At 33.7% G+C, this 25,356-nt stretch overlaps 2 protein-coding genes across 2 annotated transcripts in view; both read left to right on the top strand.

Annotated features, from left to right (window-relative positions):
- LOC123693531 (leucine-rich repeat-containing protein 24) overlaps positions 1-19,872 on the top strand; it is a 78,284-nt gene extending 58,412 nt beyond the window's left edge. Inside the window, exon 2 of the mRNA XM_045638688.1 lies at positions 13,961-19,872. Within this exon, the coding sequence (XP_045494644.1) occupies positions 14,006-16,306 (2,301 nt within the window). The 5' untranslated portion in view covers positions 13,961-14,005 and the 3' untranslated portion in view covers positions 16,307-19,872. The remainder of the gene's footprint in view (positions 1-13,960) is intronic.
- On the top strand, positions 3,318-10,930 carry LOC123693532. Its single transcript, XM_045638689.1, has 2 exons — positions 3,318-3,783; positions 8,986-10,930. Exons 1-2 carry the CDS (start codon positions 3,773-3,775, stop codon positions 10,655-10,657), a joined length of 1,683 nt encoding a protein of 560 aa, XP_045494645.1. The 5' UTR covers positions 3,318-3,772; the 3' UTR covers positions 10,658-10,930.
- Positions 19,873-25,356: the final 5,484 nt, after the last annotated feature.

Raw genomic sequence — 25,356 nt, 5'->3', positions numbered from 1 at the left:
GTTTTTCGTTGAAATTTTTTTTCTAAGAAAAATTCGATCACGAGACGGAATTCGAACGTAAGTTCTATTCTTTAAAAGTTTCGCATTATTCATTAATAAAGCAATTTCATGCTATAAAAATCTAGTATTTTGTTTGTTTTCATTGAAGGTAAGGTCTTATTTCATATTGAAGCAAGCTACATGAATAATAATAATCCATAATGAGTGCAAAATCCGCGTAATTGAGAAAGAAACCTTAGTATTGCATGTAGGATATTAAAGAATTCCGATGAGAGCTATGAACTCGATGAAGCTTACATTGTTTCAGAATAATATGTTTAATAGTGTACAGTAAATTCAATACAATATAAACACCTATAGGATAAAAGAAAGTTTATTCCAACACACAATTTAAAACTACAGACTTATAAGCAAAAACTGTTTCTTCTTCAGATTTTTATAATTAACTTGAATGATGAAAATAGAATGAGAATTAAGCAAAAGAATAGGTATTTAACGAATTTGTTAAAATGCCTGAAAGATTACATAAGTTAAACTAATACTAAAACCTGTAAAAATAATGATACCCTTACAAACGTAGAAGATTCGAAACGATACAAACGCAAGGTTGGCAAACAAAGCCACAGAATGAAATGGGTCAGGCAATTCGATAAATAATGCATCACATACATTATGCCACGGGCAAGCAGGTTTTTGTATCTTCAAATATCAGATATCCTGGGAATTTATCGTGACCAAGGATCCGGGTTGATTTTTGGGAATTCATTTGAGATGTATTGCCGGTATATATTATTGGGAAAATCCTTGATAATTGGTCCTTTCTGAGTTAAAGTTTACCAGTTTATATACTGTGTGATTTGCTATACTATTGCAGGGTATATATTATTATTATAATAGCTGATCCGAAATGCATGGAATTTGGCACAAAGATAGTCTGGATTAGTATATAAGCACGTAATTTGCTACATTATTTATAGTGAGAAAATACAGTATACAGTACAGTTGATATTAAAAATTGTTTTTTGTATCCCGGCACTCCAAATGCCACAGGGGAGTCACTGACATCCTCTCAAGTGTTGAAGTGGCGTATACTGAATGGCTCCTTCCGTACATACACAATACATTTATAGGTATGCACACATAGTTTTTTTTTTGCTGAAAAATAAACTTGAAAATTTAATGTGAGGTGAATAATTGTACCTGAAGATGTCATGAATCGTATGAATGATGGTGTCGTACGAAAGACGCAGGCTCGAATCGCGTCTCCTGGTTTTATTCTTTCATATTTTTCAAATGTTTATAAATAGCTACAAACCAAATTAATCATATTTATTTATAGGTTAATTCATTGAAATTCAACTAATTAAATCAAACACGGAATTATGATGTAATAAATTATGTTTAAACAACTTTAAAACTAAATTCGGTTTTATTTACTTCGTTAGTTTGTGATTCAATTCTAGTAATTGCTAATTGATACATTGGAAATGGAATAAATGATAATTTCGATATCCGTATATTAAATTAATTAATCGTATTTATTTTATAATGAAATCGAACAAATTCTGTTATGTATTTAAACGGTAAAATCTGAGCTAAATACACTTTTCATTAAATTATTGGATGGATTTAAATAGTTTAACACCATTTCGATCCTAATTTTGATGAATCTAAATGAAGATTCATAATTTCATTATACAGGGTGTAATCGTTAAGTGTGCACAGGCGACAGGCGAGACGGAATACCGTAACTATAACAGATATCAAAAAACTTTAAACTGATATCGAAAGTATTTAACCTCATGAGTAAAATGGCCATAATAAATTTTTAAAAATAAAACGAGAAATATCAAAAAAACTAACTTGAAACCCTCCCATACATTTAGTATGAGATACGAATATCCCATGTACATGGGTTGATCCAAAAGTAATGATAATCAATATTAAACAAGGTCATTACAGTTATAATAATTATGTAGTTCTCTAGATAGTCTTCTAACTAGAAAATATACTTCAATATTTTTTTTCCTAAACTTAAAAAAAAACTTTGACTTCATCCACAAAAACCCCTCCACGCGGCCATCACTTCGCTGTCGTCTTAAAATAATTTGTTGCTAAGAAAGTGTTTCTTGTGCCGAGGAAAGAGATAAAAGTAAAAAGGAGCTTCTTAAAAAATAGGGTAGGTGTTCAAGCATTTGGAATGCCAATTTTTGAATTGCAGCCATCGCAACTGACGCTTTGTGATCTGGTGCGTTGTCTTGGTGAAACAGCGTTCAGGTCCGCAGTTTGCCATGTCTCTTTTCCTTACTAACCTACCGCAATCTTTTAATTTGGTCTGTTTAATAAGAGCCCAATAAAGTGGCTACCTTTTTAAAATATTCCACCATAATTATTTCTTCAGAGTCCCAAAAAACTACCGCTTTAATCTAACCTACTGATTTTCACTTTGAATTTCTTCATCGTCACTTTGGAAGCTCGCATCCAGGACATTGGTTGTTTTTTGGTTTCAGCATAAACATGGTGAACTCGGGTAACGTCCATGATCACAAAACGTGACAAAAAATTATCCTGATATCATAAAAAATTTAGAAATTTACCCTCTACATGTCGAATCGTTGTTTCTTCTTTTCGTCGGGAATCATTCTGGCACGCACGGTTCACATTCAAATTAATGTAAATAATTGGAAATGTGGCCTGTTGATATGATTTTTTTGTGATTACTTAGTGAATACATGAGCAAGCAAAAAACATTTGTTTTATATTTTTATGTGCACAGGAAATTCCCAATTATTATTACTTTTGGATCAACCTAGTACATTTAATATGAAAGATTTTAGCATTTTCTTTCTTTTTTTGGTTTTCTGCTTTAATTACTTCGCAAATTTGAAGGGAAGTTCATTTAGAAACTGTAAATAGAGCTCCTCATTGTATTGCACAATGAGGACATCACTTCGAAAATCTGCTATGAATACAAAATGTATGGGAAATAAAATGTATGGGAACGTTTAATGTAACATTTTTGGATATTTCTCGCTTTATTTTTAAAAATTTACTATGGCCATTTTACTCATTAGGTTAAGTACTTTCGATATCAGTTTAAAGTTTTTTGGTATCTGCAATAGTTACGGAATAATCGCTTGTGCACACTTAACGATTACACCCTGTATACTGAAATAGAGTCTCTCTGTAACCACTGTGGCGAACTTTATTTAACAGCATTACATAAAAATACCACAGATATTTTTCATAGAAAATAACAACAAATTTAACAACAATTTATACAAAGTAAACACAAAAACGAAAGAACACCTGTTATGTACCTACATATAAGATTAGAGGATGCATGGGGCCACCCAAGAAGCTGCACCTGTTAGGAATTGCGACATCGCGCACACCTGCGCTTCCAGAGAGTGTTGCGGCAATCATCGCCACCGCGACGCTGCAGCTACCCCGCCGAGGAGGACGAGCACTCTTAGTTCTAACATCGAACGGGAGGGACGTAGGTTAAGTTAGGAGTAATTTATTATGTAATTTTTTTTACAATAAATAATTTAAAGTAAATTTCGGTTTTTTTTGCGCCTTCGCGGGCCGGTCGATATAATTGGCGCAGTCTTGTGGATGATCCTCGAGAGCCGTCTCTCGGAACGCGAAACTACAAGCATCGAGAATTGCCATTCCATCGGAGGGACGACGACGGGGACCAAGAACCTACATCTATTGGCCGCCGCAACGCGAAGGGTATCCGAACATTGATACTGCAAGAAAGGCCGAAATGAAAATCCTGTAAGTACACTAATTCTCTTAGTGACTTGCCATTCCTAGATTTGTAAGTTTTCCTAGATTACCCATTCACGGGAACCGAGGAACTGTAGCGCGTAGGTTTAAAATATTAATTCATCGCGAATTAATTTTCGAATTTTACAAAATCAAATTGTAAAATTCAAATATAGATATTAGGTTGATAAAAGATTAATAAGTTTAAATATTAATTAATTACGAATTAATTAATTTTCAAATTTTGCGAATTAATTCATTTCATAATTCAGATATATTAATTAGGTAAAGATTATTATTTTTTTATATTAGTTTAACGAAGTTAATAAATTAAATTAAATTTAATATATTTTATATTATAAGTATAGGAAATTAATCTAAAATGTCAGATTTGGATAAAATTTTTAATGCACTTAGGCTTTTGCCAGAATTCGATGGTAATGTTAACGTTTTAACAAGATTTATACATTTAAGTGACCAATTGGCTGAGGAATTTATAGAAAAAGATCCCGGAAATACTTTAAAAACTGCCGCGTTATGTAATGGTATTTTAAATAAAATCACTGGGCCTGCAGCCCGAGTTATTAATGCAAACGGTATACCTACTACTTGGCACGGTATCAAAAGCGTATTAGTTAATAACTTTTCTGACCATAGAGATGAGACCGCCCTTTATAACGATTTAGCCTTATTAACGCAAGGTCGTAGCTCTCCTCAAGAGTTTTACGAAAAATGTCAACATCTTTTTAGTACTATAATGACGTATATAGCATTACATGAAACAGTCGTTACTACTCGTGAGGCAAAAAGGGACCTGTATCAAAAATTAACACTACAGGCTTTCCTACGTGGCCTACGAGATCCGTTAGGCTCACGTATACGTTGCATGCGCCCCGCAACCATTGAAAAAGCATTAGAATACGTGAATGAAGAACAAAGCACTTTATACCTTCAACAACGTAATGAAACTTTTGATAGGAAACCCCACGTACCCTTTAGAATGCCGTACTCGAATGAACCGTTTTATAGACATAATGATTTTAGTGAACCTATCTCTTCTAAACTACAGCCTTTACATTCGTTCAGACCGCAATTTAAGCCACCAAATTTTAATCGAAATTTTAATCAACCACAGGGACCAGCACGTCCTACTCGTACTATGCAAATTTTCCGCGCTGCACCCCCTAACTATAACCCGCAGAGCAATACGTTCAGATTACAGCCTAAACATCCCGCGCAACCGAAACCGCATCCTATGAGTGGCGTTAGCCATTACGTTACAAAGACTTTACCACCAACACCTTTTGCACGCGCTCATGATTGGTCAAAATTTGGTAATCCACCCCCGAGTAATTACTTTAAGACTAGGGAGATGAATCATAATGAATATATAGATAACGAAGAATATTACTGTACCGATTTATATCCTTATGAGGATAACTATTATAATAATGAATATTACTGTACGGAATATGAACCTTATGTACATTACGAACAGACAGACGCACCTGAAAATTCTGATGAAACGTGTGACGTACGTTCAGAACACGATCAGGATTTTCAGAATCCACCAAAATTAGAAAAACCAAAATAGAATTAAATCTACACACGCAACGTCAACTTCCTTATATTCAAATTCATAATCCTCCACTTAAATTGTTAATTGATACTGGAGCTAACCAATCTTTTCTTAGCCCTGATGCAGTACAGAGATATTTTCCTGACGTTACTCTTAATTATGACCCCTTTGAAGTAAGTAATGTTCATGCTGTAACTCGTAGTAATTATTCTATAACATTACCTAGTTTTCCTGAATTTAATGACCCTGACGATATTACATTTTTCGTTTATAAATTTCACAATTATTTCGACGGCTTAATAGGTTCAGATTTGTTAGATAAATGGGAAGCATCAATTAATTATAAAACTAAAACTTTAAATACTTGCAATGCTACGAATCGGTTATTAGTATATGACTCACGGAACGCTAATCTTTATGAGGACGTCATACCCGCAGGAAGTAGTAAATTAGTTAGATTACCTATAGATGTTGAGAATGGAGACGCTATTATACCGGAACAAATTATATGTAATTGTCATATTTCTGAATGTTTAACGAAGGCGAAAAGCAATCGCGCTATCGTGGAAATTTCTAATCCAACCCGTAATGACGTAATTTTTTCAATGGATCGACCAGTATGTGCCGAGGTTTATAATAACGAGTGCACGCGCACCAAACGTTCGTCCGACCGTGTGAAACAGGTATTATCTCGCTTGCGTACTGATCACTTAAATAATGAGGAACGTTTAAATTTAGAGTCATTATGTTCACAGTATGCGGATGTATTTTATATAGAAGGAGAAACCTTAACATTTACGAATAAAATTAAGCATTCTATTAGAACTAAGGATGAAATACCGGTTTATACGAAAAGTTATCGCTATCCATTTATTCATAGACAGGAAGTACAGAATCAGATAAGTAAGATGTTAGAACAGGGTATTATTAGACCATCAGATTCAGCATGGAGCTCTCCTATTTGGGTGGTACCTAAAAAGGCAGATGCATCCGGCAAAGTTAAATGGCGTTTAGTTGTTGATTTTAGAAAGTTAAATGAGAAAACTTTGGATGACAAATATCCGATTCCTAATATTACAGATGTCTTACATAAATTGGGTAACTGTCAATACTTCACAACGTTAGATTTAGCAAGTGGGTTTTATCAAGTAGAAATGAACCCAGCTGACATTCCAAAAACCGCTTTTAGTGTAGAACATGGTCATTTTGAATTCTTAAGAATGCCCATGGGTCTAAAGAATAGTCCGTCTACTTTTCAAAGAGTAATGGATAATGTACTGAGAGAATTGCAAAATTCTATTTGCCTAGTCTACCTAGATGATATAATAGTATTTAGCACTTCTTTACAGGAGCATATCATTAATCTTGGGAAAGTGTTTCAGAAATTGCGTGAATCCAACTTTAAAATACAAATGGATAAATCGGAATTTCTTAAACTCGAAACCGCGTATCTAGGTCACATTATTAGCAAAGATGGGATAAAACCTAACCCAGATAAGATATCTGCCATCCAAAAGTATCCCCTTCCGAAAACTCCAACCGATATTAAACGATTTCTAGGTCTATTAGGTTATTATCGGAAATTCATACCAGATTTCGCTAAAATCACGAAGCCCATGACACAATGCTTAAAAAAGGGTTCAAAGATAACATTTTCTAAAGATTACATTGAATGTTTCGATAGGTGTAAAACATTATTAATGAACGATCCAATTCTCCAGTATCCTGATTTCAATAAAGAATTTATTCTTACGACTGATGCGTCGAATTTAGCCATCGGTGCTGTACTCTCGCAAGGCCCCGTTGGTTCCGATAAACCAATTGCGTACGCTTCACGTACACTTAATAGTAGCGAAATTAATTATAGTACGATTGAGAAGGAATTATTAGCAATTGTCTGGGCAACGAAATATTTCCGTCCTTACCTTTTTGGCCGCAAGTTTAAAATTATAACTGATCATAGGCCCCTTCAATGGGTCATGAATTTAAAGGAACCTAATTCCCGTCTCACACGTTGGAGGCTCAAACTTAGCGAATACGATTACACCGTAATTTATAAGCAGGGAAAGCAAAATTGTAACGCCGATGCTTTATCGCGTATTCAAATTAACAATGAGGAAACAGATTCTTTAGCGGTTAATCCAACAGAAACAACACCTTCGTTAATAAGAAGAAGTTCAGATACAATTACTGTTAATTCAAATTCAAGTACGATTACTGCACATTCGAAATCAAGTACTCTTACAGCAAATTCCGACACCGTCACAGTTCATACTGACGCGGAGAACCCAATTCTAGATATACCTATAACAGATCACCCGTTGAATAAATTTAAGAGACAGATAGTTATTACTTTAATAGATAGAGTACCGAGTAAGCCTATAATTTCAAAACCTTTTGAAAATCATACTAAGATAGATATTAATGTTAACAAAGCGAATATTGATAGCGAAATAGTTTCACTAATTAAAAAATATGTAGATCCTAAGATAAAAACTGCAATTCTAGTTCATCCCCCTGATGCTATGTGTACTATAGTTCCAATAATACAGAGTAATTTTAAAAGTTCATGTATGGATTTAGTTCTTACAAAATTAGAATTGCAAAATGTCAAAGATTACTTTAAGCAACAGGAAATAATACGAAATTATCATGAAGGCAAAACTAACCATCGCGGAATTAACGAAACTCATTTATCTTTATCTAGGAAATACTTTTGGCCTAAAATGAAGGAAGCAGTAACTAAATATATTAATGAGTGTAGCATATGTGGTCAAGGGAAATATGATAGAATTCCAGTAAATCCAAAATTTCGAATCGTAGTTCCTCCTACAAAACCTTTTGAAATAGTACATCTCGATTTACTTAGTATTGATTCTCAGAAATATCTCACTATAATAGATGCATTCTCTAAGTATGCTCAAGCATATTGTTTAAAGGACGCAACCGCAATAAGCGTAGTTCAGGCTCTTTTGACGTTTGGTACACATCATGGCTTACCTATGACTGTCGTAACGGATCGAGGTCCTGAGTTCACGAACCAAATATTCAGTGAATTTGTAAGGCTTCATAGAATAAATCACCATAAGTTATTAGCTCATGCACCTAACGAAAATGGTATGGTAGAACGGCTTCACTCAACTTTATTAGAACACATACGTTTACTAAAACTTGAACGACGTGGTGAATTAATCATTAACTTAATGCCGTATGCTGTTCTTGCCTATAATAGTTCGATCCACAGTTTTACGAAGTGCAGGCCTCTTGACATTATAACCGGTCATTTAGATCCCCGCGATCCTGTAGATATCGATCTATCAGAAAATGTCTTACAGCAATATATGCAAGAACATCGCGATAGTATGCACAAAGTATTCAAAATTATTAATGAATCGTCTTTGGAACGCCGTACTCAAATTACAGAAAACATTAATAGGAACCGCGAACCCGAAATACAGTATTATCCAGATCAACAAATTTTTGTAAGAAATCCCAGGGCTAGTCGACAAAAGACCGCACCGCGTTTTACGCACGATACTGTACTGGCTGATTTACCTATTCATATCTATACTAAGAAGAAATATGGCGCTGTTGCTAAATCTAGGCTTAAGAGGGTACCTAAATTGTTACAGAATCCTTCCTCTGATCCTGTGCCAGATTCAAGCAGAAGATCCCACCCTGACTAGCTTGGATGACGGACCTGGTATATTACCATTTAATATTGGAACTGCTAGAATTGTCACTCATTATCATTCATTTTTGCAAATTATTAATTTAAAGGATATTCGTGATAGTATAACCATAGTAAAGGATCAATTAAATTCATTAACGCCTAATTTGCACGATAAATTATTTTCGCTTTATAATTCACATATTGAACACTTGCATTATAAGATTATTAAATTGTCAAATCAGTTGGAAACTTTTGAACCCAATCGCATAAAGAGAGGTCTCATAGATGGTTTAGGTTCAGTTATAAAAAGTATTTCTGGTAATCTAGACTATACAGATGCAATTAAATATGATACCGCAATTAAATTATTACAAAATAATGAGAATAAATTGGTCACAGAAATGAATAATCATATAAGCCTCAGTAAAGATTGGATAGAACAACAATCTGATATTTTAAACAACTTAATTAAAAATCAGGAAAAAATTGAAATAGCTATAAATGATTTAAAGGCCAATAATTTAAACGTTACTCTATACATAGATTTAATTCAACGCGTAGCGATTTTATCAGATAATATAGATGATATATCTGAAGAATTACATAGATTAGAAAATTTATTAGGTTTTATTCGTGCGAAAAGTACGCATCATCTTATGTTCAATTCAAATTCTCTAAAAGAAATGCTAAATAAATTACACAAATTTTATGGCAAAGAGCAAATCCCTCAAGTTAATTATAGAGAATATTTTGATTTAGTTAAACTAGGCTATTATTATAGTAATAGGAATATAGTTATAGTTTTTATGTTCCCGGTTGTCCTTCCTGCTACCTTTGAATTATTTAAATTATCCATAGTTCCTAATAAAGATAGTAAAGTCCTAATTCCACCCTATCCTTTTGTGGCAATTCACAACGAGGATTTTATGTACATGGAGGCAGAATGCCCGAAGTCTGGCCTAGGGTATCTATGTGAGGACAAGCTGAACCATCATCGATCCAAAAATGACTGCGTGTATCACCTTATTACCACGCAACGAGTCGTCGCATCTTGTCTCTTCACGCCTGTGGAGCTCGGAGCGCCCGCACTAGAAAAATTAGACGACGCCCACTACGTCATCAGTTTCCCCAAGCCATCAAAAATCCACTTATCATGCTCGCAAGATCAATATGACGTCATTAAAGGAAGCTACTTAGCCACAATACCCAAAAACTGCATTCTTCAAACGGAGGCTTTCAAGATAGTCAATCGAGAAGACCATATCAAAGGACAGATAATGAAAATTGCAAACCTGCCAGATTCCAGCCAATATAATACAGATGAAGAAGTTCTGAAGTTGAATTCGATAAATTTGGATAAATTACACGCTAGTAACAGAGCTATATCAATGGAAATGCCTATCAGTACTAACAACGGATACGAGATTCTCTATATGCAGCCTTCCATAATACCGATATATGTTATATTAATAACGAGTGCAGTTGCCCTAGTGACATGGTACGTCGTACGGAGACTGCGTACATCAAAGCCTATTACTACGAGTGTTCATGGTAATCAAAAAGAAGAAATAGAACATCAATCGGCGGAGGGTGAAATTTCAGCGATATTAACGAGCCTTGCCCGCCAATAATCGCTGAACTTCAGGAGGGAGGTGTTATGTACCTACATATAAGATTAGAGGATGCATGGGGCCACCCAAGAAGCTGCACCTGTTAGGAATTGCGACATCGCGCACACCTGCGCTTCCAGAGAGTGTTGCGGCAATCATCGCCACCGCGACGCTGCAGCTACCCCGCCGAGGAGGACGAGCACTCTTAGTTCTAACATCGAACGGGAGGGACGTAGGTTAAGTTAGGAGTAATTTATTATGTAATTTTTTTTACAATAAATAATTTAAAGTAAATTTCGGTTTTTTTTGCGCCTTCGCGGGCCGGTCGATATAATTCACCCAACGCTTATCTGTAATATTTCCTGTAAACACAACAAGCAAAAAATAATATTAATAATCACTCCCCTTATTAAGAAGTAAGTTACCATGTTCTTGTCTCGTATAGCTTAAAAGTGACAGACTGAACTCATGAAGTTAATGAATACCGACCTACTTTCTGAGGCAGTATGGTTTCTGACACAAATCAAACGCACTCGCGGTATAGCGCATGTCTTTATCTATGACCGAGTTGTGTGTCTCACAATTTTCAAAAGAAACGAAAGAGACAGAATGTCTTGTCTAGCGTTACGTCATAGATTATATAAACTACGTCGTATACACGTACATGTGTTTGAAATAATAGTAAGAAGATATGGTATGTAATAAATAACTAGAAGTTTATTTACTCAGAGCATTTTACCATAAAGACGTAAAAATCCATGACAATCATTACTATCAATAAATGTGAGCAGTCAAATTGTTGCCTGAACTAGAAAATAATTGAATAATGCCTTTACTGGATGAAACAAATCTGAATTTGTCGAGACAAATAGAGTTAGATGTGTTATAATTATCTAATTTTGGCTCATACTGTGACACGGATTTTTTTATTTATATGTATTATATTGTTTAACTAAATATTTAAAAAAAAATAACTGAAACACTAAAATATACCAAACAAAAACTTTAAGGCCGGCGATAGGAACACAATTCATAACTGTATAAAACAACAAAGACCGGCTGTACCCTTGTCAATGTCGCCGGCAATTTGACTTTTAATATATCATTTAAAACGAGAAAACTTAATTCTCTCTTCATTTTCAGATATTTACATACTTTCCGGGAATTATTTTTGCTTTTTATTGCAACATATCGTTAAATAGATGTCGCTCGTCGTTTGTTAAAGTTGAAAACATTCAAAGTTAAACATTTATTTATTTATACAAATAGTAGAAGCACTTTTGAGTTATTTACATTTCAATTTAGTTGACTGACTTATACTGCCTATATTACTACTAGCTGGCAGAATTTTTAATGTTTTTGCGAGTTTTTTTTTTTAATTTACAGTTATAAGTATTATGTAAAATTCGCTTGGAAATAAAAACATAACACCAAAAATCATCAAAATCCATTGATATGCTCATATTGGTGGCACACTAATAAACTTTTTTTATAAAAATAATATTTTTTTTATGTAAGACGTGAATTAATCTGATCTACAGATAATAAAATGAAATTTGAAATGGTTTATGCTTCCATAAACCATTTTGATGACTCACGCACTAGATATTAAATTTACGACGATTCTGCAAATCGACTTCCTAACCTTTTTGATCCTATAATATTATGCAGCGTATGTCTCATTGACTCTAATATATTGATTGTACTATCACTTTGTTAATAAACAAGAAAACTGCCTTATTTTTAATATTAAAGTAACCAAAATATACCGTAAATACGTCAATGTGTTTTTTGTTAAAATAAAAAAAAATATATACAACAGATTAAAACTAGGTTTTTAAGCTATTGCATAGCTTCTATCGCGGGCCTTGAGCGCGGGGACCGAATCGAGAAATTCCGTAACGAAAAAACTTCACGCTCCCTACTCCGACGGGCACGGAGGTGTGGCTTGAAGGCATGCTATGCAATAGCTTTACCGCGGCAGTCCCCGAGTGCCACACGTATTTTTTATTAACTACAGTTTGCTTTTTAAATAAAACATTCGGATTCGTTTCAAATTCGTGGTAATCTTTCAATTTTAAATGCAGCGTAAAACCAAATACAATTGGTTTACTTGTAATTGGTATATTTGCGTGTTTTTGCATATAAATTTCATGAAAATTTTATGAAGCAAATTTATATGGATTGTATTTATTTAGATCCCTTTTCACAATTGACTGTGGCTAATTGTATTAAGTGTGATATTGTGTTTGTTCACGTACCAGCCATTTGAGAAAATGGCGGCATTACAAGCGTGAAATACAATTGTTTACATTATTTAAACAACAATCCTGTATATTTTTGGATGTACTGGATTGTCAATGTTAAATGGTTCAAAAGCTTTTGATTAAACTTTGCATACAGATAGTTTTTCACAGCATTAGTCGAATCTCAAGTAATTACGATAAATTATAAATAATAGGTATTTCATATTAAATTTTCGTACACATTAATAACATACACTAAAAATAATTAGGAAATTGCTCAATTAAATTACTTTCGTGTCCAAATATAAAGGATATATTAAAAATTCATTTTGATCCATTATTTTTTTCTGAATAGCAAACAGGTTAAAAATTAATTACGAGATTTTTCATTTTTGCAACCAAATGTCGAGAAGTAATTATTTTTTGACATTTAATTAGGGTTGACAAAGAAATTGAGAAATGAAGTAATTGCACTGCTATTTAAGAAATGTAATTTTTTACTAAGAAACGATATGACTGGCTACTAAAATTTAAATTTGTCTGACATCTCTGACAAAAATATAGAGCGAATATTTAATCTAAAAATATTGTTTATTATTATTTAAGTATACGATGACATTGTACTCGTAAATAACCTATTGCGTGAAACAAATAAAATTCCAGTAACTTTATGGACAATGCTAATTATAAGTAAAGTATTAATCGCTTCAAAGATAAGAATCTGAATTGCCTTAATTGTAAAGAAATTTATAGACAAAAATGGAATTCTTTAAGATTCTAAAAACAAAGTTTTGGTAACTCGATTCGTTTTAATTGACGTCAGAAACTGGGGATTAGTCTGAAAATGAATTATAAAAGAATAATAAAGTTGAATTTATAAATTTCCAACATCTTTATTTCAGCTGTAACAAATTACTGAGACGCTTATAAGATCGCAATTCCGAATAACATCCAAACCAGATGGTCCAAATTGTTAACTTTATTCATCTCGAGAACAAAGCAATCGTTCAAGTATAAAAAACAATACTCCACGAATGAAAAAGTAATATCAATATCTCATTTTCGTTCTTTGTTTCAGATAATGAAAGCGTTTGGTGCCGTTTCACGGATGCCTTGAGGCAATATGAAATTGAAACGGAGTCTGGACGTGCGGCTGATCGCGCTGTGTACCACGTGCCTCATCCTGCCGGCCATCGCCTGCCCCTCCCAGTGCGTCTGCAAGTGGAAAAACGGAAAGCGGTACGTCGAATGTACCGACAAAGAGTTAAAGGCGATCCCCGACTCGCTAGACTCCGAAACACAAGTACTCGACTTCACTGGCAATGATTTGCAAGTTCTCCAAAAGGAAACATTCCATAAACTCGGCCTGTTGGACTTACAGAAAATTTATCTTCAGAGATGTCGGCTGCAGAAAATCGATAGCCTCGCGTTCAGGGGACTCGCCAATTTAGTCGAGTTAGATCTTTCCAATAATTACATCACAGTCATCCCGTCTAGCAACTTCGTCTTTTTCCCATCTCTAATGAGGCTCTCTTTGAACAACAACCCAGTTACGAATATAAAAGCGCACTGTTTCCAACATCTGTCCTATTTGAATACGTTAGAGCTGAGTAATTGTAAAATCGAAAGTATAGAACCGGAGGCCTTTGCCGGCTTGAAGCACTTGGAATGGCTCAGATTGAACGGTAATAGGTTATCAAATATTCAAGGCGATAATTTGTTCCCCGACACGTTGCGAGGTATCGATCTTCAGAGTAATAATTGGAACTGCGATTGTCATTTGAGAGATTTACATAACTGGCTATCGAATTTCAATATGCCACACGCCGTCGAGCCAATTTGCTCGCAACCTAAGCGGTTGAAAAAACGCACAATCACAAGTGTCGACGAATTCGATTTGGCTTGCTTGCCGAAAATCACCCCTACGACCACGTACATAGAGACTGGCGTCGGGAATAACGTAACGCTGGAATGTCTAGTGAAAGCCGTGCCAGAAGCGAAAATACAATGGTTTTATCAAGGGCAGCTTATTCGTAATTATTCAACGTCCGCCGCTGAGCCCCATCATGTTTTCCACGTGGAGAACGGCGTTATTGATAAAAAGAGCGAACTGTATATTTACAATATCGGAAGCGATGACAATGGTACTTATTCATGCATCGCGGAGAATTCCGCGGGGAGGTCGCGAACAAACTATACCATTAAAATTCTTATTAAAGAGGAACCCGTAGTTATCGTCGTGACATTCCCACATAGACATTTAGTAGTTATAATAACAGTGATATTTTTAATTATCGTATTACTCATAGCCATAATTGCGGTTGTGCTATTAAAATTTAAAACTGACACGCGCAGTCGTAAGAAGAAGGAGAGCGGTAAAGACGTAGCGTTATGTAACCAAATGTTGCCCTCGAGCCGAGGCAACGGATCTTTGCCCAAGAACAATGGCAGCGTTATAGTGAACGCACATTCGCATCACGCGCTGCATTATACAGTGCAAACAAACCGAGATTTCGAGTCGAGCGACACGTATCAAAGCAATAACATGAAAGGCTTTGTCGACAGAAATCCTGACCTAATTAGCGACGCGGAAACGGTCGCAAACAACGCACAGAATGAGAACACAGTGTTATCGGTGTACAAAACGCAAACTGCAAACGATAGCTTTGAAGAGGAAACCGCATTTACTGCGCCAGTGCAACGACAAGTGACTTGGCAGGATCAACAGACTGTAAATAGCATGAGTTTGCCTCAAAACGCAATGTACCAGCATTCCGCTGATGTCCACTTGAACCCTGGTTGTTTCCTTGATAGTGAGGGTTATCCGTTTGACTATGGGCTTCCAAAACATCCGTGTCGAGCGCCAATAATGTCAAATTATTCAGTTGTTGGGCCATTTTACCAGACCCTACCGCACAATCGGGCAAAAGGGCCAAAGCTCGCATGTAAATTTGCTAAAGACACGGAGTTCAATGCCACTACGCCGCCGTGTGCAAACTTTGAAATATTTAACGGCACAAATGTGAGGCGCACTTTAGAAGGATATCCCGTACCGAGGAATCGCCAAATAGCATTTGTAGGGAATGGAACAGTGTATTACAATGAAGAATTTGTGCCTTCGCCGCCTGAAGGATACAAAACTGAGCCAGTGCAGTGTTGTGCCCCGCAGGAAACCTGTCCCGCTTGGAACCCAAAGGGTACTTGTGCCGTGATGGTGCCTATGGGGATTGCGGAAACTCCGGGCCGGTGCTATCAAGTGGAAACGCGATGTGTAGACACGCAAACCACGGACACGAGAGTGCCGGGCGAGGGCACCGAAAACGTTCTAAAACCACTGCCTCAAGTTTCTAACGCTAAATGCGCCTCTGATATATGTTCGGAAAGCCCCGACGAGGGGTATGTTGGCGACGCTAACGACATCTGACGACGTCGTCGCAACGATAACGCGTAAACAGGGCAATTTAGACGCTAGTAAAGTGATAAAGCGACTGAATATGAAAATAGTAATGTATATACGAAGTGTACAGTGCACGTGCGGTATTTTTTACATTTGCATTGTCATATGAAGTGACTTTTTTACCGAATATTGCATTAAGATATAACGTTTTTGTTCACTAAAGTTTTCTAGTCTCATGATCTCATGTACCATATTCATTTTACGTTGTATATGTTTCATAATCATTAAAATCATGCAATGTGCCAAGTTGGAAATAGTTCTAGTTTCCTAGAATAGACTAAACGTACGCCTAAACAATTTGTTACTTGGTAAGTATTTTTGTTATTGCACTCGAGAGAAAATTGGTTTTTAAGATGAAATATTGTGGACTGCGAACGAAATTTCTGTTTCGGACTGTTTTACTGTATTTTGTATTGTTCTCATTCTTAGTTTGATGTCATATAACGAAGTTTTCTATCGCATCGTAGCCTGCTATTATATTTTACGAGTGATATTTTCTTTCAAAGTTGTACGTAAAACTATACAGTGAATTGTTTCAATGAAACCAAGTTTCTTTTAATTATGTCTTCAGTCAATATGATATAAATAAATTTAGAATCAATAATGTTAAATAAGATAATTCCTAATATCTCTACGTTATTCACGCGGACCCTTGAACTCTTATTAGATTAAAAAATAATATAATAAATGTAAATATATCATGTAAATACTAGGTTTTATTATATTTCCGAACGGAATCGAGTAGAATAGCCAGTTCACATTGCCAGTAACAGTAATATTATGTTTATTTTACAGCATTTTTGTACGATATCTAAATATTATAAAGCTACGAAATTTATTCAAATTCGATTGAGTTGAACAAAATAATCTTTATTTGATAATTTTATATTATGTACTACAAAATTAAATGAAAAATGATTTTAACGGGTGGACTGAAAAAATGGCCGTGTTGAAAAAAGGTTATTATTTAAAATACGCCTGTCATTTACATTAACTGAAAGAATTCTAACGATACTCTTTTATTAAAACAATATTTTTTTAAAACCCTTTTCAGTGATTAAATTACCCAAAAAGAAATGACAAATTTTTACATGAAAAGACAAATGTTAATCCATTCACAAATAAAATCCTAAAATCACAAACAATTCCAACTTGAATCAATCTAAATATTACCTTAGTTACTGGCAATGCGGGCTGGCATCAATATCAGGGTACCTCCCTTACTTTAGTTATACCGTACTTTGGCATTTTCTTCGCGTTTTCAGATAAAAATACATATAAGGAAGACAAGCAACTGACGGGGAAGCACGTTTCGTTCCGACATATTTAGATTTTCATCATGATACTTTACTTTGCTGATTGCAAATTTTGATATGTGAACAGATTTTGGAGGTTTTGCAATGTGATTTGAACTGTATTAACAAGATCCATGGTTCAAAATCTATTGACAGATCTTTAAATAACATAATTGTTTATGTTTACATGAAACATGGTTTATTACAAAATAGATCTGCTTTCTTGTTAATTCAAATAATTTACGCGCTTGTTGTAGTATTTTCTTTGTAGCTGTTTTTAAATATGTCAATACTCACTACTAGTTTCACTTGATTTAGTGCCGATTTTTCAATGCTTGGTTAAAACTTATTCGTCGAATAAAGTATTAAACTACCATTTCAAAAATGTATTCTACTTGCCCATATTTGACAGTGTGACATGTGACATTTAACCAAGGGTGATATATTTTAACCAAGGTTTGAAAAATCGGCCCTTAGAATCAAATTAAATAATTACAGAGTTCAATTATTATTGTGTTTAATAATTTTCTCTGTATGACTATGAATTATTTTGTATAATAAAGTTATGTATCCACATGTAGACTAAAAATGTAATGGAAATTGAAATTGCCTGCAACAAAATTCCTTCTCAAATACAATATGAAAATATTTCAAGTGAACTCCGTAAATGCACCTTGTTGAAAGTACTATATGACACAAGAAAATGCCGAGGAACGAGAGAATAGGGAAATAATGTATGATATCTTTTGTAAGAAAACAGTTTTCTTTCATATATTTGTAATATTGAATAGCAATAATTATAATTTATGTTTGTACGGTCAGAGCAAAAAATTACTTGACTTTTGTTAATACTTATAGGAACTTATTGTTTAAGTTAAGTAGTAAATTACAATGATACATTGTGATTAATATATATATTTTACGAATCTTCGCTGAGAATAAAGCGTTTTGTAACTGACTGTACAAGTACAATGATGTCGACAATGCTTTTCGTTTTAAGAGCACTTTATATATATTTATAAAGGTTAGAAATGATGAAGAGGTTTGGCAAAAAGGTTGGTCCGGGTCAACAGAAGATCGACTGCCGATTGAGCGAGTACCCTAATAATTTTTATTCCGTTTCCCTTCACTGTAAATATTATTTACTCTTCATAAAAATGCCTGATAATAAAACCTATTTCTGTACAGAATTTTATCTTTGATCTCAAATATCATCTTAAATTGAACGTGATCAAAAATTCAAGCGTTTACGACGGGTTTAAAACGCGTTTAAATCCTGGATTCTTACAAGTTGCCAAACAGTCTAGTTATTTATAATACGTTCAATAATTCTAAGGCAATAAAATGCTGAGCATTGTCTACATCGTTAAGGCGTCGTTAGACAGATCATTACGGAACGAACAATTTTGGACCATATGTGCTGTGTGACGACGCCCTTATTATGTAACCTTGAGGAGTGACAGTTTCGGAGGGGAGAATATTTATGTTTCAGGAAAATCAAAGCAAGTTGGAGTTTATTACATGATGTTTTCCTAACTCATGATTGATAAAAACATTTTTGTGTCGTAGAAATTAGGAGTATTGTTCCTTAAACGAAAAAGATTAAATTTAAAAAACCTGATACCCAGATTAACGTTGGATCACTTTAAGAAATACACACTATTATTTTCTAGGAACGTTGAGATCAATACATAATTTTAAAAAGGTGATAAGTTTTAGCGCAAAGTTTTTCACTTGAAAGAATAAAGAGTTAACAAAGACTAGATTGTTCGCAGCTGATAGCTCCATTTTAGTTGAAAAATGCCTTTGTAAAATCATCAGTAGATCGTTATATCCTACTAATATTATAAATGCGAAAGTTTGTAAGGATGTATGTGTGTTTGTTACTCTTTCACGCAAATACTATCGAACCAATTACATTGAAATTTATCACATATATAGACGGTAACCTGGATTAACATATAGGATAGGTTTTATCCCGGAAATCCCACGGGAACGGGAACTATGTGGGTTTTCCTTTGAAAACGCGGGCGAAGCCGCGGGCGGAAATCTAGTCATTTCATAAAGTTATTTATTATACGAAAATTGTCACTCCTCAAAGTTTTATATTTTAAGCATTATCATAAATCGCAGACTGGATAGATTCTTTTGGTATTAAATAGCACAATATCACAATGTTATTATTAGCGAGAACAAATGTAGATGTGCATGAATTTGGAATAAAACGTGTATTTTTAATTATGTTTTTTATTTCATCCTTTTCACAAAAATCTACAATATAAAAATGAATCGCCAAATGTGTTCCTTAGCGCAAAGCTCGAGGACGGCTAAACCACAGGGCTAAACCGATTTCGTTAATTCTTTTTTAATAATATTCCTTGAAGTACGAGGTTCTTATGGAGAGAAAATCTAAACATGTACCTCGGGCAAAGCTGGGGCGGACCGCTAGTTCATAAATAAATATTAATTTATTTCCGCTATGAAGTTCCTGGCTTCGTTTGATACCGAATGTATGTTAGTAGTGTTATCGAACCCACGAATTTTGATTATATTTTAAACATTAACTGAGCTTTTGCTGAGCCATCATTGATTATTTCAATCTGTATCTGAACGTATAGGACAAACGTACAAGGCAATACCATAGTATAAAGAGAAGGAGTTGGCCTACTTCTCTCTTTATACTATGGCAGTACTAAATAACTGGGAGATAAAACCATTTAATTGAAGGAGCTTGATTATTATTCATGTATTTATGGGGAATTTTCAAATAAATTATACCCTGTTTTGATTGTTATATTAATGAAGTTATCACAGACAGAATATTGATAAATTTAGATGTCTGTATATACGAGGTGAAATTCTATTAGATCAATTAAAAATATTATTTCGCTAACAATGACGTTATACTGAACTAGCTGTGCCCGCGGTTTTAGCCCGCAGTGCTCCGTTCCTCTTGATCATAGTGTGATGATATATTGCCTAAAGCCTTCCTCGATAAATGGGCTATCTACAACCGAAAGAATTTTTCTGATATTAGCGCGTTCAAACAAACTCTACAGCTTTATAATATTAGTATAGATTTACAAAAACATAAGAGACATTCAATGGAGAACCGAATCCGAAGAAAACCGAGAAAAGATAATAAGCAATCACTGAAATAGTAATTATTTACATCGCTCTACATCTAAGAGCATATTCTCCACTCAACAAAAACATAATTTCTAAATTCAGAGCTACAACTTTTTGCCATCATCCATACAACTATACTCTATAGCACATCTTCTAGTAACAGTAAAGTACAATTCAACTACAATAGCTTCCTGGATTCGAACACCTATGAGAAATAGCTTAAAATCACAGTACTTCAGTCCAATCACCTGTCTGTATAGAAAATCGAATCTATATTCCATAGAGGGATGCAACTATTAAACAACTATGCTTTTACACAACTACTACAACTATACTACTATATACTATATTGGTTCTAACTTCTAAGCAATATCCTGCATAAATCGACTGCACTAGATTTATATCGATGAATCGATGAACTATTTACATGCAAGACTTTGTAGAGTTGTAAATGAGAAGAACGTACTCGAGTAATGTTTTAAACGACATTTTTAATAAATTTAAACAGTTGAAAAGATTTTAGACAGCATTTACAAGGTAATAAATGGACGTTTTATTCAACTAGCTTATTTGAAAAGATCGAATCTATTCAATTATGCCAGTGATGAATAACAATGAAGCAGAAATTGATGTTCTGAAATACATTTCTAGATGTCACAAAATGTATAGTTTCTACTTTCTATATTTTAATGAAGTAGTTATAAATACAAAGTTTATTAGTCATATAAATAATAATGTTTCAATTCCTACACACAATAATTAATAATTTAAAGGCAAGATTAGAATTATATTTTTAACGAATGATGAAATAATATGGGAGGTTTTTTTTATCTACGTATGAAATAATATGGGAGGTTTTTTTATCTACGTACCTTGATTTGTTGATATAATAATGATTAATTGATATAATAATATTAGTAAATATCAGCCTGAGTAAGAATTATCTTTCTTTCGATTAAATATAATAATGGGTGGTTTCATTAAATAATTAATCAGTAGGTATGTGAGTTATAATATTATTATAAAGTCTTATTTTAATAAACATATCAAAATTATTAATCTATACTAATATTATAAAGCTGAAGAGTTTGTTTGTTTGAACGCGCTAATCTCGGGAATACTGGTCCGATTTGAAAAATTCTTTCGGTGTTAGATAGCCCATTTATTGAGGAAGGCTATAGGCTTATATATCATCACGCTAAGGGTGCGGAGCAATGCGGGTGAAACCGCGGGGCACAGCTAGTTTTTTAAACAACAGAAAATTGTATGATTCGATACAGCGCAATGTAGGGCGCAGGACAAAAATATATTCATGACATCTACTTGAATATATTATGTAAATGCCGTCGTTTGGTAAGGATATTACATACGAGAGGCATTATTATTAGATCGCGATATTAAAAATTATCTTTTAGTGCTTCGAGATGAGAGATTTGCAGATTCCTAGTATTCTGTTTTGTTCTAAGTGTCGTTTATTTAATTTGGCTTGATATTGAGTTATATCGTTTCGTGAGTAGGTAGATAAGATGGGTTTATTATCCCACGTAACGAGTTTTTTTGGTAATAATCTTTAGAAATGGAACATAAAATTTTATAAAAATTAAATGTTGTAATCGTATGCACGTGTTTCTTTGGAATTGATGGTTATAGGTATCTTTATTCTGCGAACAGTCTATAGTAAACATTGTACATCTCACTTATAATTTTTAAAGATACAAAATATTTAATCTAAACTAATATTAAAGAGGAAACATAATATGTGCTTTTATATGTGTGATTGTAATGTTTTCACACAAAACTAGTGACCCGATTTTAAAAATTCTTTTACAATCACAAAGTTATATTATTCTTGAGTGACATAAGCTATATTTCATCTCGGTCAAGTAGGGTAGAGCCGGGATGAGTGGCTAGTAATTAATGAATATATAATTTTTAATAATTATTAATATTGGTTTAATTATGTTTTTGAAACCTTGATAGACTATAATTGTTACTACTTAAATAGTAAAATATCAAACTTAGTGACATGAGTTCATGTAGCCTAGTTCTTCAATACACTCATATAGCTATGAAGATTTAGTTTTCTTTTCTTTTTCATCTAAATCTATTGTTATTGGAACTTTACCTTCACCATTTTATCTATTTATATTATCCAATATATGAAAATTTTCCTTTCACTTCCGTAGTATTTTAAAATGTCATTGTTGGAACATTACCTTTCCATTTTTATCAATTTAGTACATAATCTATCTCACATGTAAACTATCTATAATATTCAAAATCGGTTCGCTTGTTTTGGCGTGATTGAACGTCAGTCATCAATCACAATCTTTTATATATTAGGGTTTGAATGGACAAACATACACATTGATAGGTTTATCGATAAGTGGAAAGTGTGAAGAAAAAATGTATGATGAAAATAGCTGGTTTCTTTACAAAACTTCAAAGGGATGTTTATTTTTATATGCCATTGTTGAAATATACTAAGAAATACACAAAAAATACATACACAAATACAAAATATATTTGATATAAAATACAGAAATACTCAGGCACTTCAATCAGATCATTGACTTCAAAAAAATAACTTTGTATAGATATATAGACGTAATTACGTAATTATTTAAGAAACGTTTCCTCTCAACAATATTTTATCATACATAATATTGTTAATATAAAAATGAAACCCGTTTCTCGTTGTCACGGCATCACGTGTGAACGGCTGAACTGATTTCGATAACTCTTTTTTTATTATATTCCTTGAAGTACGAGGATGGTTCTTATGTAGAGAAATTGTAAATATGTACCACGGGCGAAGCCGGGGCGGACCGCTAGTTGTTAATATATTTAAAGCTTGTAAAAATTGTATAAACGAGGTTTAACAAGAGCAAATACAATTCAAACTCTCGAAAATTCAAAAAAGAAAATACCATCACGCACACGCTTAACGATGAGAATTTCTAAGAAAAGTTTTTGACAAATTAAGAAAGAAGTACGTACCACACACCGCGGACATAATGGAAATTTTCGATAAAAAAAGGTCTATGAAATACACGGTACTGTAAAACATACTTACACATTTTTCACAATGAATTTATTACACTGGTGAAATTTGTATTCACACTCAAACATGTGTTTATTCAATAAGACTTCCTCTAGAAGAACTTTTGATTCGTCATAACATAATATTTTTAACATTTACCACCGATTCGGAAAGCAGTATCTATGGAGAGGAACCGGCAAGAAACTCCATAGTTTCTCTTTTAAAATCATAATTATATAACATAACACACATTAGTAGTACACTCTTCAGTGGGCTGGTTCACACAAATGGAGATTCGAGAACCCGAAGCGCGAAGCAGCTCGTGTGTGGACGTGGCTTAGTAGAGAAAACGCGAGTCGCCATTTTCCTGACAGAATAAAGCTGTAATAATAAGAAAAAGCATAAATAAAGTAAATACAGGTAACTATTATCTTACTACTATTATAAATCTGAAAGGATGTTTGAGGATGACTGGATGTTTGCTATACAATATTCCATTTGACCGGATCTTGATTACGTGATGAAATTGATCAAAAATGTAACATGTTACTTACTATAAGTGTACATAACGTAACAAAAATGTTTGTAAGAGCAAAAATTAGTCAGAAATATAATTTTCTGCGTTTAGACCAGTTTAGATCACGAATTCAAAAGTTCGTTTGTAAGAATCTTATTTTCCTATAATTCCAGGAAGACACATATAAAGTTCAGAGAAAATGCCCGTGCAAACTGCAAGGTACAGTCGGTCCCGCGGCGACAAGTTGCGCGATTCATCGCCGTGTGTTTTCGTTTTAATCGTCGACTGAACTTAACATCGTTCAAACTTGGATGTGTCCCGGGAGAGAAGGAACCGAGAATTATAGTCTGTTTCAAAAGACTTTTAAAGCTCAGGCTTGTTTGACTTTTTGTGTTATTTCAGTTCTGTTCAAAGGTATGGGGTTTTGTTTTAAGTTTTAGTATCATTTAATTATATGTAGGTTAATTATTAGTGTTTTAAATTATTATATTCCTTGAAAAATTCATTCATAAAGCCATGTTATAAATTTAATCATTAAATATTGAAAATTATCTGAATTCATGAAAATAAGAAATCACTATTTATAAATAGGTCAATTTTATAGATACCTAGTAGTAGTTTTTTTTTTTTTTGGCATAAGTATTAAGTATATAATGTTTATATGTTTTTAGTTTATAAGCTACAACAAATAAAAGATCATAGTAATAATTCATAACTTATTAATGGTGTAACAAACGACTATGTTTCGCATGATAAATCGAATCTTTCATAGCCATTACCTACCTAATTAGTCACATAACATATTAGGTTGCTTCCAGCTAATATAATTTATTAGCTACTTTTAATGAAATAAATACTACTTCGATATAGCTTGAGTTTTTTTAGCCATTGATAATAATCTTTAGTAATATTATAAAGCCGAAGAGTTTGTTTGCTTGAACGGGCTAATCTCAGGAACCACGGATCCGATTTGAAAAATTATTTCACTGTTAGGTAGTCCATTTATCTAGGCAGGCTATAAGCTCTATATCAT

Source organism: Colias croceus, chromosome 8 (assembly GCF_905220415.1).
Source record: "Colias croceus chromosome 8, ilColCroc2.1".
Lineage (NCBI taxonomy): Eukaryota > Metazoa > Arthropoda > Insecta > Lepidoptera > Pieridae > Colias > Colias croceus.
Note: the sequence above shows the minus strand (reverse complement) of the source record. Positions and strands in the feature narration are given on the sequence as shown.